Source organism: Colletotrichum costaricense (assembly GCF_030867565.1).
Source record: "Colletotrichum costaricense strain IMI 309622 chromosome Unknown Scaffold_25.1, whole genome shotgun sequence".
NCBI classification, from domain to species: domain Eukaryota; kingdom Fungi; phylum Ascomycota; class Sordariomycetes; order Glomerellales; family Glomerellaceae; genus Colletotrichum; species Colletotrichum costaricense.
The window spans coordinates 306,628-321,288 of NW_026848254.1; the positions used below are offsets into that span (position 1 = coordinate 306,628).

The following is a 14,661-nucleotide window of genomic DNA, read 5'->3' on the forward strand; positions in this document are numbered from 1 at the left end:
CCAACCTCAACTTGCGCTCACCAACAGCTTCAATTGCTACCCCGTGATCCCTTCCACCGATCTTTCCCACGCGCACTCGACTCCTCGCAGGCCCATTCGATCCGTTCCGCCCATCTTGTCCCTTCTAGATGCAGCTTGCACTCTTTGCGCGCCACCGTGGGCTCCCGAAAGTCGATCCTAAACCTCCTCACGCTTGCCTGGACCCAAACCCCCATTCCATAAGTCTGTCGAGTCTCGCCTGAGCCCGTCCGCCCACTTTGCCCGGCTTCGCTTCGGTCGGCTTTGACGTGCCTGGTCATCGCCTTGCGGAGGGATGCAGGCCAACAGAGGAAACGCTGAGGCCCTGGGTCGCAAGGCCAAGGTGCGTCGCCCAAAAAATACCACTATCCATCATGCCACCCATCCTTTTGTTTCGCAGTCCTCCCAATCGCCCTGCGTCGTGTTCCACCAAGTCGGCCATTTGGCTAATACTACTATGACAGCTTGCTCGCTCGTACCAGGAGCTCCTCGAGTGAGTTCCACTATCCGCCCGCTCCGGTGTGAATCCTAGGCTAACCTCTGCTGCTTCCAGCGAGTTCTCCAACAAAGACCTCAGCTCCGTCGGCAACTACACTCTCGGTCGTCTCATCGGAAAGGGTTCCTTTGGCAAGGTTTACTTGGCCTCCCACAAGCTCACCAATGGCTCCAAGGTAGGCAACGGCCGACATGCGTGCTGGGACAATACTGTCGAGTCTGGGCTGGTTATACTCATTGACTGGGGTATAGGTCGTCCTCAAATCCGCAAATAAAGGCGACTCGAATCTCGCACGCGAAATACATCACCATCGACAATTCGTCCATCCACATATTGCCAGGTTGTACGAGGTCATAGTCACGGAGAATCTGGTGTGGCTGGTGTTGGAATACTGTGCTGGTAGGCTTTATCGTTTTATTGCTGATACAGAAACGATAATTGACAAAGACTCGATAGGCGACGAGCTTTACAACTACCTCCTCGAACATGGCCCTCTTCCCGTCCACAAAGTCCAGAAGATTTTTGCCCAACTCGTTGGCGCTGTCGCATACGTACATCAACAATCATGTGTCCACCGCGACCTCAAGCTGGAAAACATCCTGTTCGACAAGCACGAAAACGTCAAGCTTGTAGATTTTGGTTTCACGAGAGAATACGAGGGGAAAGCGAACTATTTGCAGACATTCTGCGGCACAATATGCTACTCGGCACCCGAAATGCTGAAAGGCGAAAAGTACGCTGGAGAAAAGGTCGATGTCTGGAGTCTTGGCGTTATCCTATATGCCCTACTATGCGGAGAGCTACCGTTCGACGATGACGACGACAACGTTACACGTACAAAGATCCTCAGCGAGGAACCGAAGTTCCCCGACCATCTCCCAACTGCCGCCATTCCGTTACTCAAGTCTTTGCTCTCTAAGCGACCCCTACTCCGACCCTCCCTCCCCGACATCCTCACCAATCCTTTCCTTGCCGAACATTCCCCAGCACAACAAGCGATCCTAAAACTGCAAAGGCCTCCGCCTTTTTCAACGCATCTAGAGAAGGAGACTCTTCAGCGCATGCGGGGAGCGGGTGTCGATATTGACTCCGTCATCGAAAGCGTGCTTGCGCAGCGCTGTGACGCTTTGGCTGGCTGGTGGACGCTGCTCATTGAAAAGGAGCAGCGGAAAGTCAAGAGACGAGAGAGGAAACGACGGGAAAGAGAGGCCGAGAATAGGAGCTTGCGCCGTCTGTCCGCCGCATCCAGCAGACTCGAGCGGATTGCGCCTGTGTTGCAAGAGGTCGATGAGGACGGCGGGCTGACAAACCGCTTCATCAGACTTGAAGACGGCCCTATCACACCACGGACAAGAGGCCGGTCAGAGAGAAGAAGCGCGCATTACGCCGACTTGGGGGACTTGCCCGGCCTGCCCGAGCACAGCAAGGAAAACGGAAGTCCCGATACAGAGGAACCACCTCCACCAATCGATAAGGACTCAATCCGGTCTGCCAGTACGTCTAGACATCGTCGCCCGGTTCCGCCCCCTAAGGAGGGCGTGATCCGCAGCGCACGATCTCGGGGTTCGACCCTTCATCTAGTGACCACTTCGGAAGCTTTGGCGGCTAACGGGACGCCAGAGCGACCACCTGAACAACAACAAAAGGTTCGCAAGAAGCCCTCACAGGCCATCATTGCGCATTGGAAGAACTGGACACACTGGTTCTTCGAGAACACCCGTAGGGGACGGCACGCGAATAAGAGAGGGAGTCACTCAACGCCTAACCTGGTCGATAAAAACGGCAGTGTTGCCGGCAGCAGCAGTAAACACTCCAAGGACACGAGTCCTCGGCCGCAGACGAGCAAGTACCCAACAACGGATGCTGGCGTACCTCAAGGAAAGGCCGGATTGCCTCGTGGCGTAGTGGCTAATGGCCATGCCAACAAGGCACTGCCAAGTCACGGAGGATCTGGAGGCTTCAGCAGTCCGGCCTCTGGTGCAGGCTCTGTCCCCACGCGGGTACCGTCCCGGATCACAACATCTTACAAGCGACAATCGCTGTCGCCGTCTCCCATGACCCCACGAACTACGATGCGGCGCTCTTCGGCAGGGTTGAGGGGCCGAAAGTCCACTTCTTCATCGGTCTCGTCCATTCGTTCGATGCCTCATCATCATCACTCTCATTCCAAAGCTTCATCAACAAGCTCAAACGGATCGGTCTCGACTTCCATGTCCAAGAACACTCTCCAGCGCGGGCAGTCGCCTCATCACTCTGTCAAAGTTCTTCCAGCGACTCCCACCGCGACCGCCTTCCCGTCGAATATCCGTCTAGTTCGAGGGCCAGGTCCCCCGGCTCCCCTTGCTCTATTCAATGAGGGCATGCCTCCCCCACCGGTAACATCAGGAATGCAGGCTCCAGGCTCGCCTAATCCCTTTGCCCTGGGAGGGGGCATCCAATTTGCCAAGCGAAAGCGGAACATCTTCAAGGGTCCGATGCTGGCCTTTGGCGGAGGTGGCAGCGCAGGCGGTGGCGGAGGAGGGGGCGGCAGCTCGCGAAGCACAAGTTCCAACCATTCACGCAGTGCAAGTGCTTCTGGGCTCGGACGACGGTCGGGCGAAGCTCCCATCCAGGAAGAGGAAGAAGGCGAAGAAGCGGAAGAAGAAATCGAGGAGGTTGACGCTTTCAGCCCCGTTGTTGGGGGGCCAGGAGAGCGCATCGAGGAGCAAATTATTGAAGACAGCGAGACAGAGGCACTAGCAGAGCAGGCGGAGGAGAAGGAGGAAGATGCTCCTCCGGTAACGCCAAAAGCATCAGCCGCCCCTGTCCCGACATGATCAACCCCAACTACCCTTTCTGCCGTCCATCAAGGAGGATGATGGCCACTTTTTTCTCCTCAAATACAATGTTTACTGCGAGTTTGATCAAACACGCTCCAAGGAACGAGTCCAGGCAAAAGCTTTCATAGTGTTTTTTTTTTTCTTTTCTGTATATTCCCCTTTTGGCGACTTGTACTATACTTAGAGGATACCTTGTACCAAACAAAGGGTGTTGATATTTCTTTTGCAGTGAAGATAAAACCTCGAGTCAACGCTTGATGTATTTCTCTATAATCATGTCTAAACCTCGCTGTTATTCTGTCATTGTGCTTTGCCTTAGTTCCCAGCCTCCCGTCAGCGAATGCGCGCAAGTAGATCACATTACGCCGAGATATAGCGTCTATCAAGTTCAGGTCTTCTTGGTGGCCTTGGTAGTCTCGATGAGCCCGTTTCTCGCAAATATGATATTACGCATAGTCGCGTCTGTCGCGCATACGGACGCATCGAATGGCTTTAGGTCTGCGTCTCCCATGATGGCGAGTGCAGCTAGGCCAAGGAATCCGTGGAAAATGTCTGGCGGGCCTCCAGGATACTTAGAGAACCCACCGATGAGATGCTGTGTTTTTTTGGTGATGAAGCGTCGTGACGGCTCGGCGTCAATGAGATCGGTGTGGCCAAGCATCTTAAAAACGTCAGCAAACCGTGGCCCTTGGCAGTCGACAATCTATATTCCTTGTACCTGTAGTGTCCCTCCTACCCACCAGCAATAGCATGTGTCCGCGACCTTGTTACACCTTCCATTGAACCCAACGAAGCGCAGGTTTGGATCCAATGTCAGCTCGCTCAACGACGCGGGCAGCGCGAAGTTGGCATGGTCAGGATCGTCCGAGTCGTCTTCTTTCTCGAGGTACTCGAACTGGCGGTACACCAGGAACTTGACCAACAGGGACGCATCAGGGACGCCTTGCCGAAGTATCTGGCTGTCGTGTGGAGTTCCACTCTGGTCTGGGGGTCGGTCGAGGAGGACCAGCGCGCTGACGGCGCACCATGCGTAGCCAGCTTCAAACCTCATATCAGCTTCACGTATTCAGCATCATCACCATTGTAGCAGGAGCGTACCATGAGACTCGTTTGCATGGGAGCTCTCAGCGACTCCACCGTCATAGGTCTGTCCTTGGCGGATGTGCCGAACGAGGCCATCAACGTCAATGTCCTCCACCCAGTCCTCGTCTCCCTCCTTGGCATCGCTCCGTAAAGCCCACCGTATCGTGGCGGCCAGAAAGCATAGCCGCATGTCCCTCCCGCCAGCAATGGCCCCGTCGTCCAGCACGAGCTCGCCAAAGCTGCCATCGGTCCTCTGCAGCCGCCTCAACCACCGCAACGTCGCAACGCGATCCACGCCCGCAAAGGCGCTCTTGGCTTCCTCTGGCCCGTCCGCGACAATGGCCAAGATCAACAGCGCAAAGTATGTCGAGGCCAGATTCGCCGAGCTCGCATTCCTCGTTTTAGGCGTTGCCTTTTCAAAGTCCCAGCCGGCGTATAAGTCGCTTGGCAGAGCATGGTTCGGAGAGCCGCAGAAGCCGCCGCCGGGGTGGTAGAGACCCAGAACGAACTTGCGCGCGGCAGCTCGGTCGGCGGATGTGAGGAGATGGGGGGCATCCTTGGTCGGCTCGGAGGGGGAGAGTATGTCGAGGGCGGCGAGGATGAAGAAGCTGAGAGCTATGCGCGTGCTGTCGGACGACGTATACTGGTGCGGGAGGAAGGTCTTGTGGCAGCGTTGCCAGTATTTGATGTGCCTCGCTTTCTCGAGCGGCATGACTGTGTCGGCTGCCATCTTGGCCGTGATGGATTCGAGGATCGCAGTCGGGTGGGAAGAGTGTTGGTGGGGTTTGTTACCTAGCTCCGGGACGTTTGGTCAAGTGAACAAAATCCCCCGATGGTTTGCAGGACCTTTCATCCCACCTCAACCCCCAGGCCAGCATAGGACACAATCAGGAACGGACCCCACCCCCCACCAAAGCTGCACCTTCAGCTTAAGCAGGTTTAGCTCAGCGAGCTGCTGGAAAGAACGAAAGCGCTAGCAGGGAGGAGGTCCACTAGAAGACCGCTGAACGGCGCTGGAGCCTCGCCCCGTCTCAATAGATGGGACGAATGAGAAGCTCCAGATCGATAAGCCTCGCAGCCACAGGGTTACCTGGGTACTTCGCTTCGTTTGCTTGCTGATAAGACATGCGCTGGACTGGTGGTCCATTTCTTTTCTTGTCCGACGCGACTGCGCCTACGACTGCGACGTCAATTGTCCCCCTCTCTTTCTCAACGAGCTTGCTTTAGTTCCCTCACCTTGATGAATACAGCGCATCGCAAGGAACCGTAACTATGGCGATCATATCAGCGAAAACAATCATTACCTCCCTCTCCCTCTTCCATGTCACCCTCGCATACTTCTTTCTGACGAACCCGGCGACCATCGCAGACCAGGCGATGGTGTACGTGCTGGGCGAGTCGATGGGCATGGCAAGTCTCCAAAGCTTCACTTCATGGTCCATTCGTAACAAGGTCGAGCGCTAACATCTCCTCTTTAGCCCCATGCGCGAAGCTTCGAAAACAGGTCTCCCGCCCTCGCTTTCCTCGCTGCCGTGCTCGGGATACTAGGCATCAGCGACCTCGTTACCCTCAGCATGCCCGAAGAAGTCTGGTTGATCTACCACTGGGGAACACAGGGTAAGCAACGTGCTTTTCCTTCTTATGCTGGTAGTTCGAAGCAGTTTCTCACAACCCAATCATAGCACCAACTCGTATGGTCATGTCCTTCGGTTTTGTCCTCTACACCTTCCTCTTCGGCCCTTCATCCCCCCTTTATGGCGGAACCTCGAAAGGCGGCAGTCGCTTCGCCCATCCCTCCGTCCAGTCGAATAATCCGCGCTATACACCTTCGACTTGGGGCGGTGACGGCCTCAAGAACCGTGTGTTCTTGACCTTTGCCTTCCTCGAGATGTTATGCTGGTTCTGGGTCTGGATGACCCTGCGCGAGGAGCAGGAAGAGTTCCAGCGTAAGAACCAACACAAGAGGAGAGGAAGTCAGTCAGGGTACAACTGAGCGACAGGCTTATCGAGTGTACTAAGCCGTTCGCTGGAGGCATTGAAGCGTTGCGTTCACCCAACCACGGGAGCGATCAGACGAATATGCTTCCGCGCTACCGGAAGGCCCGGGCCGCTTGCGTGGCCCCTTTAGCATTGCGTGGAGTTTTGGGATGGCAGGCGCTACGAAAAAGGGCATACTCGGCGTAATAATCATTTGATGTGCGACATGACGGTTTTCTATTTTTGGGCTCCCGAGCTTATGAGTGATAGCCTCCTACTCTAGGTAATTTGAAACAAAATATTGAGTTGGTATAGGCTACATCATGAATGCAATGAGCCGTCTACTCCCATCGCACCGATTCCCAACCCTTCACGTTCGTCCGCCAGCTATCGGTCACCCGCTGTGACCAAACACCAACGTGAGAACCTGCCACCTCGCGTATCTGTTTTGACAAGTCGTCCCCAGAATCCGTCTCAAACGTCCAAGAGCCCAGTTTCGCATTCAGCGTGTTGCTTTCCTGCTTCAGGAGAGCCACCCGTGCCTTGCCTTCCGTGAAGGCAGTGCTAGCCGCATTCTCGAGAGCCTTGACTTGCGCCATCACGTCCTTGGGCACGTTACTCTGCCCGGAACGGTCCCTCTCCTTCTCACGGTCATTGAAAGTCACTATGTAAGACGTCGCTAGCTTCACGGCGGCGGCAGCGTCGCGAAGAATCGACAGACCGTGGAGTGAACCCAGCATCATTAGTGTCTTGGACCCTTCTGCATCAGCTGGCGTCGATAGCGCTTGCGCGCGAAGAACCTCCAGGCCAGACTTGATCGCGGACACAATGCTTGCCAGAAGCTCGGGAGGTGGTGGGCTGCGACTGGCGGAGACGGAGAGGGGAATCAGGGTGATCAGAAGTGAAACGACTTCGTAGTAGGTTTCCTCCTGTTGAGTGAGATTCTTTCCGCGAGTGTGGAGGAATCTGCTGAAGGTGTTGCCCAACCTCTGAAGGGATTCCAGGACGAAGGCCAGTTCTGCAGCGGTCGTCTGCGCAACGTTGGCCACTTTGTAAGACGATGCGGGCTTGAAGGTCATAACCTCAAAGAACTTTTCTGCGGCGAGGGCTAAGTGGGAACGCAGGTTCTGGATGAGACGTTAGAAATGGTACCTAGTACAGTAGAAGGGGACATACCGATGGATCAGGGCCTAGCCGCAGGACGTCGTATATCGGGCGGCCCGAGGCAGCTTCGAAGTTAGGCACAGATCCGTAGTCGATGACTTCGTTCAGCACAGAGTTGTCGGTGACTTCCTCTACGAATAATAGTCAGCACGAGGGATCGACGTAGGGAACCAAGTTAGCCTAGTCATGACTTACCAACCGCCGGTTCTTCAAAGATCGAGTCGCTGCGGATATCCAGCGCTCGAGCAGCTTGAGACTCCTCCACATATCCCATCACCAGGGTGCAGCTTGACCTCAGCCGCTCGGTGTAGCTAGGGATATCGAGAATAGCAGTGTAGCTCTCGGCCTCGAAAGCATCAGCCAGCCTTCTAGGCATTCTCAGCTTGAGAGACGCCCGGTAGTGGGATTTCAGTCCCTGCATCAGCCCTCTTTCAGGTCTATTTGGCGGTAGAATTAAAGTGGGCGCAATGGTTGCCAGACGGTCAAAGAAGTAGGGGCCAAGCGAATCAATAATAGTACGCTTCACGTCTGCGGTATCCCACACTTCGCGAGCACGAGAAGCACATCCAAGTACAAGATAGATGCGCACCAGGACCAACGTGAGTCGGGTGTGCTTTGGTGTTCTGGTGAGCTGGTCTTCGATGATGAGGGCAGCTTGAAGCAAGCGGTCAGGTCTACCGTTCTTTGAAAGAGAGGTAGGGTTGTCGATACCACGCTCGTGCGCGCCGCTCAGCCTCACACAGCATGATGCTGCAAGGATAGCAAGTTCCGGGACACAATCGAGGTGGCCTATTTCAGTAGAGTTGAGGAGAGAGGAGTACAAAGTCAAGGTCGATTCCAGGAGTTTTTTGACGCAGGTGGTGCAGGTAGATGACTTGTTGGTGGTGTTGCAAGTTATACACTTCCAATCATTTGGTTTCTTTACATCCTCATTCGGGACACGAACGAGGGTCTTGGGTGAAGATAGTCCGAGGTACTGCAGCTTGTACGCAAGCGCCTTCACAGATGCTGATCTCGCGGAGTCCTGAGACTCTTCTGACAATCCAATGAGGAATTCGTATGCCAGTGCTTTGATCTCCTGTGGTGGCAACCGCTCGACAAAGCCCCTGACGTCGTCGAAACAGGCGGGCGATTCGCACTCAACCTCAATGTATTGGCGCAATTCCTCGAATTCATTCGATGCGGCATCAGAGCTAGACTGCGTGCTCTTGGGGAAGAGAAAAGCTGCTTCAACCTTGGCCAGACGGACGTTGCGCTTATAGATGGATCGTACACCCTCTTGAGTCAGGAAGCGGTTAATGAGTTCGGAAACCTCGGTCGAAGCCCTGCTACCATCAGCCAAAGTTGTCATCAATCAAAGGTGTCCAACTTACTCTTGGGTCTGTCCTATCTGGCCAGCGGCATTGAGGAATTTCTTCCACACCGCATAGTCACAGGCGAGGAGGCTCAATTTCTGGTTTTCGTCTGTCGTTGACAGGCAGTCCTTGCATAGGTCGTAGACAGTTTTCCACTGTCCCTTCCGCTCGAGAACTTCTATTGCTTGTAAAAACAAGTCTTTGCGTCCTTTCCTGAATTGGTAGACAGGGTTGAGGGTTGGGCCCTTCAGAGCCGCCTCCCATTCAGCCGTAGAAGCATGAGCCTCGAGAATGCGGTAGAAGAGAAGGATCTCTTCTTCCGTCTTGATGGCTCGGTCGGAGACTTCGCCGTTCTTCTCGGCACCGCTCTATCAGCTAGATTAGCCGCCATCATGAATTACTGCCACCAATCTTACCTGTTCTGCGAATTGCGCGGCACGCTGCATTTGCTTCAGAGCGAGCATGCCATAGAGCTGCTTCTTTCCAGCTGGACATTGCTCATTGGTCTCACACAGAATTAGCGTGCTTCTTGGCGTTTAGAGGGTATCAAGAACTCACTGCTAGCAGATGCGTAATGGCGATGTTCCAGAAAAGGAAGCTCCTTTCTTGAGGGAATGACTTGTCGAGCACTGCTGCAATCTGTTTGCCTGCATCAGCATCTTCAATCCTTCATGGGCTCAGGACAGAGATGAACTCACTTGCTGCGCGCTGACCAGATCCCAGTGTAGCAGACATGACTCCAAGCATCTCGTACCACCATTTTTGTCCTTGGGCTTGGCTTTGACGTAGCGCAGCTTCAGGGGGCCAAAGGTCTCGGAAAAGTCTCGGTCCTCAATAAACTCCTCTGAAGCCCACTCAAGCAACTCCAAAGTGTCAGGATCTCTCACGGCAGTCGGATCCTGAACCAGCTTGCGGATAGCAATGAAGGGCGATGCCTTCTCCAACGGTGAGTCCAACTGACTTTCTGCGCATATTTTCACAGCCTGAATGATGTGGTTAGTTCTATTTTAGGTTTCACATTCGGCGGTGAGGTGAGAGCAAACCTCAAAATAAGGATCCTTGAAGGTCCGGAATCGCTGCTCCGCGAGACGGATGGCGTTGGCCCATTGTCCGTCATTGAAAGCCGACTGCAGCTGCAGATCGGTGCCGCTCCTCAGCTGAGGCCGGTTCCAGGACATGGTGATGCTTCTGATCGGATGGCGGGGCAGAATTAGCTTGGAGGGGCACTGTGCTGTAAGAGTGCAGCAGGAGCTTGTGAGACGTTTAGGGATGGGCATTGTGTTGCTTGATTGGTTGCTCGGGTAAATACTCTTCCCGAAATGCCGACCCCCCACGTTTGGGGTTCCGGCGCCGTTGGCCGGCCGCGTTCCTCCCGATAGCCCGACGCCGATCCGACCGACGTTGCCGATTAACCTCCAAGCCCGGATCGGGGCTGGCTATGGTTTCTAGTGAGACATGTCGACTACTGGATGGGACACATAATCTATCATCAAACGAGGCGCATCTTCCGCACGTTGTCGAGCATGCAGTAACTAAGTCTCTACAGGGCACTACCTGGACTTGGATACCTTAGCCTGCAGACACATGGCAGATTTGGTCTAAGGGTAGCCATCGAGACACAAAGAGAAGAGCTGGTATCTATCTTGAAACATGACCGAATTACTCATACACATGAATACTCCTTTCCATGCATGCATGTTGTTTTACAAAATGTACAATGTCGTATCTTCTTGCACCCGCAAAAAGTTTGTCGACTAGATTCGGTTCGGATCGTCTCGGTATCATATCGGCATTGGCGAACGTCGTTTACACCCATTCACATCACCACCAAGCACCCTGCGCCTTTCGGTCTGCCTTGAGCTTGTCGAACTACTATGGAATTAGTGTCTGAGAATACGGCTAGCTGCGCCAACGGAATGAGGAGGGAAGGTAGCGTACCCAAGCCTTCTTGCAATCTCGGTATGCTCTGGGATATCAAGTCAGTCCAGTATTCTCGCGCAGCTCAGAAGGCGGCCAAGAGCCTTGAACAACAGAGAAAAGGTAGCAACTCCCACTTACTGAAAGTAATCTCCGCACATGGCCCTGTCTCCCCCATTCCGGTGCAGGCATTTAATGCTCTTCTGCGCAAGCTCTTGACAAGGATCAAAGTACTCGCTCTTCGCCTTCCTACGCAATATGTTTGAGCGATTGTCACGAAGTTGAACCTGACACGCAGGCCGGCCTACCCTTCAAACTTGGCCTTGCTCTCGGTGTAGGTCTCGTCGACCTTTTCGGGTGCGGCCGTCGCAGGCTTCTGAGGTTCCGACATTTCGATAGAAGGTATTCTTTCGAATTCCGCAGGATTTTCGGGGTGTGATATTCGGTTATTTTCGGTCAGTTCGTGGAACGATTGAAGGTGCGATGCGCCGGGAATTGGTGTTGGCGGTACGCGACGAACATTTGCGTCGGTGACGTTACGATTGGAGATGGTTCTGGTTGCGATAAGATAAGAGCTGTTTTGTGCCTGGCGACTTGGGGTTCTATTTTAAGGCATCTATGATGACCTTTCTCCAATCGCCCATTCGCTGACTAAGGCAAGAATAAGTGAATATCCCCCCGGCTGCCAAGAAGAAGAAACGGGAAAAAAGCCTAAGTGCAATGAGCAGCAGAATGCGATTTGAAGCGAGCACAGGGCAATGCCCAGCAACGAGAGAACCTTAAGATCCGCTTCTATGATTGACTGCCCAGTGTCCACGCACCGGCTCATTTTTGCCGTCGACAAATACTGCGTTAAAGGGTGGGAATCCGGCAACGCCTGCCGTGCCTGGCCGATTTTGCCGACAAACAGAGGTCTTTCCTCAATAGAGTTCAAGGTTTTCTATAACTCTATCGTTAAGGTATCCGTAAACCGCTTTTCTGGATAACAAGTGGTGCTCTTGTGCATGGTGTTTATTTTGACCACATTCGTCCCTCTTTTTCCACGTCGACAATAGTACGTGTCCACGATGCTTCTTTGTTGATAATCCACCTGCATCCATCCTCCTATCTCTCTTTCCCCCTCTTATTACGCCATTTTGTACACAGACACACGGAATAGGGACAGAGCTGCCAATATCCCCCCTTTTTGGTCTTTTTTTCTCCCTGGTTGGACACCACCGCGCTGCCCATACGTCCACTCCCAAGTTCCACCTCCCACCGGCACCCACCGGCACGAGAGATACACCTTGTTTATTTGTCGCTGCCAAGAACCGTCATGTGGAGGGCAACTGTAAGAGAGACACACCGTTGCTTTTGAGAGCCACACCAATCGCCAATCTAACACAAGTTCGGTTCAGAAGCGCTGTCAGGTCCCGTGTCTTAGTCCGGCACGAAGCTTGACTGACACAGTGACACTACGTTTTTGGCTGACTGAAGAGGTTTGGCAACTTATTAATACCTTACACGTCCACCTCACTTCGAACCTGGAAGGCATACGAAAGTCTTGGTACGGGTATGAGTGCGTCGCGTGTAAAGGACTGCCGCGACTCCCCGTGTACGGATCCCGCGGATGATGTTTTCCTTATTCAGCAGAACCGGGGCCTGGAATCTTTCCGAGCTTCCAAAGTTCCCACAATCACAACTCATACCTTACTCACCTCGGCCGCCCCCTATTAACGCACACCGCAAAGAATTGAGCGGTGGACGGGAGAAAATTGCAGACGGGACGCAAATACTCCGATGCCTACGGCAGGCCACTCAATAAACCTGCACCGCCGCATTCCTGCTAGCAGGCATCACCACCAACATCGGGCGGATCTGCCAGGTTCTTGCGAAATGAGTTTGCCATGCCCCCCGAGTTGGCCCGTCTCCCAAACCCAGCATGGTTTTCTTCTACACTACTTGTACTCAATCTCCACCGCCACATGCCTAAATGGACACTGGTCTCTTCATACCAGCCTGGGAGGAATTGGCCCCTTTTTATCGAGTTTGCTCTTCAGTCGAGTAGCAAAACCCCCCACAGTTTCCTTCTATCGCTTCGACGAATCTTTCTTGTACGAAGTATGATGGCCCGTATGTTTAATTCTTCGACGGCCACTGGCACCAGGAACCCGAACAGGGAAACAGGCGAGTGTGGTTCTCGCCGCTTAGCTCGCCGTAGCGGCTAGACTATCCAACGGCCAGCCCTCTTGACTGGACCCCCAGCACAATGTAGACACCTCAGAGTCGCAATGATGTTCTGTGGCCCGCAGCAAGATCATGCAACATACGATCGTTGAACCATACATGCCATCATCATCACAGTATTTTTCAACCTCCACTTCCCGTCCCTCATCCACGGACACAATACAATCGTCCAATCCCCGAGTCAAGTGGCTGAAGCTCATGCCTTATGGCTCGGAAGTTGGTGGTGGGACCAACTTACCAAGAGACCGGCCTCACGGTTCGTCTCAGATCAGGTTGGCTTCTCAGCTCGGTTCAACAAAGGCTCCCGGAGTCCCAGCCAGCTTCCCAGGACTGGTCCCTAAATTGGTTGACGTGCATGTCCGGGTCCGGCTCCGACACAATTTTCACGCCATAATCTCCGCTGCTTTCTCTCTTGCTCTCTCCTATTCTCTCGATCTCCCAATGATCCCTTTCTCTTGTCTGTGCCACTCTCCCCACCCATTCCCCAGGTCTTGATTTTTGCTTCATCCATCACACTCTTATGTACGGAGTACCTATCTCTTGGAGATCGCGCTTTGGGTACCCTTACCGTGGCGGGCGAGCTGCCCTTACGAATGATTCTGCCATTATTCCGTATCCAATTCTCATCAGCCCTTTTGATTCCATACTGGAGGCATCTGGCAAGCAGGTCAAATTTCAGATCTAGCCTCTCAAGACTGGTCCAATGCTATTCAACGTAGCACTCTGAGGCTCTGAGGGTTATGGTCAACTTGTGATGGCCGATGCTAGCGCCGCGTCGTGCATCAACGACCTGAAACTGGGCGATTATCTGCTTCCTTCTGCATTCTACTTTATTAATGCCACCTCCCCACTGCTCCCCAAGAGCCTGATTACAGAGTTGACAAGCCGTCAAGTGGCACCAAAGTCCACCAGTAGGCAGTCAGCCACCAACGAGAAAGTCTCCATTTCTTCGACCATGTTTCTCAAGCGAGTGCTTGACCAGCTTGGGAATGATGGCCCTTCGAGGGTGCCCCTGTCGGAGACCTGGAGGGGGTGTGGCCACTCGACCGGGTCTTCCAGTTGCTCCAACCCCGGGAATCAAGGCCCAAGAAGGTTGTTTGGGTTAGCCGCGCCGCTGCAAGGGGCCTCGTCACGATCCACTACCACCCTGTTTGCATGTTTCACGACCCCATCCTCACTTTAATCGCAACGGCTTCATTAATGAATCCATCCTCGGTTGCGGCCGAATAGCAGGGCTTGACAGGGCCTGGCGGGATCCAACACGTTATCCACGGGCAGAACACCCCACGGACCCATTAGCCTCATCTCATTCTCTACGTCTGGCAGCGTTCCTGCAGCTCTTGGCAGGAGAGGAGGATGAGACGAAAGACTCCATCGAAGTATACGCACTGCCAGGGCAAACCCCTGCCCTCCACGAGTCCACATCAACACTTTGTATTGCGGACTACTGTGTAAGACCACTTGGAGTGGTCAGGGGCCCTAGCAGGCTGTCTTGCTAGGCAACTGACGGAATCGCCAGCTCTAGCCGCGCGATGAGGGGGGCGAGATGCAATCCTAGATTGGCTGCCTACCTCGACTTAGTGCGGTTAGATGGGCCTGGGTCGGA

General features: G+C 53.9%; 6 protein-coding genes across 6 annotated transcripts; 3 read left to right on the top strand and 3 right to left on the bottom strand.

Annotated features, from left to right (window-relative positions):
- Window positions 1–313: 313 nt before the first annotated feature.
- On the top strand, window positions 314–3,330 carry CCOS01_15704 (uncharacterized protein; the record flags this gene model as incomplete). Its single annotated transcript, XM_060463842.1, has 4 exons — window positions 314–361; window positions 483–511; window positions 572–689; window positions 766–3,330. The coding sequence occupies 4 exons, from the start codon at window positions 314–316 to the stop codon at window positions 3,328–3,330; spliced, it is 2,760 nt and encodes a 919-aa protein (XP_060305597.1).
- Window positions 3,331–3,721: 391 nt separating this feature from the next.
- CCOS01_15705 (prenyltransferase and squalene oxidase) lies at window positions 3,722–5,146 on the bottom strand (the record flags this gene model as incomplete). The annotated part of the gene is made up of 3 exons (XM_060463843.1): window positions 3,722–3,994; window positions 4,070–4,371; window positions 4,432–5,146. The coding sequence occupies 3 exons, from the start codon at window positions 5,144–5,146 to the stop codon at window positions 3,722–3,724; spliced, it is 1,290 nt and encodes a 429-aa protein (XP_060305598.1).
- Window positions 5,147–5,688: 542 nt separating this feature from the next.
- On the top strand, window positions 5,689–6,409 carry CCOS01_15706 (uncharacterized protein; the record flags this gene model as incomplete). Its single annotated transcript, XM_060463844.1, has 3 exons — window positions 5,689–5,802; window positions 5,895–6,033; window positions 6,099–6,409. 3 exons carry the CDS (start codon window positions 5,689–5,691, stop codon window positions 6,407–6,409), a joined length of 564 nt encoding a protein of 187 aa, XP_060305599.1.
- Window positions 6,410–6,734: 325 nt separating this feature from the next.
- On the bottom strand, window positions 6,735–10,189 carry CCOS01_15707 (N-acetyltransferase B complex non catalytic subunit; the record flags this gene model as incomplete). Its single annotated transcript, XM_060463845.1, has 8 exons — window positions 6,735–7,520; window positions 7,570–7,688; window positions 7,753–8,882; window positions 8,931–9,280; window positions 9,329–9,418; window positions 9,471–9,551; window positions 9,611–9,895; window positions 9,956–10,189. The coding sequence occupies 8 exons, from the start codon at window positions 10,187–10,189 to the stop codon at window positions 6,735–6,737; spliced, it is 3,075 nt and encodes a 1,024-aa protein (XP_060305600.1).
- A 544-nt stretch (window positions 10,190–10,733) lies between these two features.
- On the bottom strand, window positions 10,734–11,220 carry CCOS01_15708 (cytochrome c oxidase-assembly factor cox-23; the record flags this gene model as incomplete). Its single annotated transcript, XM_060463846.1, has 4 exons — window positions 10,734–10,781; window positions 10,851–10,878; window positions 10,971–11,078; window positions 11,138–11,220. The coding sequence occupies 4 exons, from the start codon at window positions 11,218–11,220 to the stop codon at window positions 10,734–10,736; spliced, it is 267 nt and encodes an 88-aa protein (XP_060305601.1).
- Window positions 11,221–13,154: 1,934 nt separating this feature from the next.
- CCOS01_15709 (uncharacterized protein) lies at window positions 13,155–13,550 on the top strand (the record flags this gene model as incomplete). Its single annotated transcript, XM_060463847.1, has 1 exon — window positions 13,155–13,550. One exon carries the CDS (start codon window positions 13,155–13,157, stop codon window positions 13,548–13,550), a length of 396 nt encoding a protein of 131 aa, XP_060305602.1.
- Between the last annotated feature and the right edge of the window lie 1,111 nt (window positions 13,551–14,661).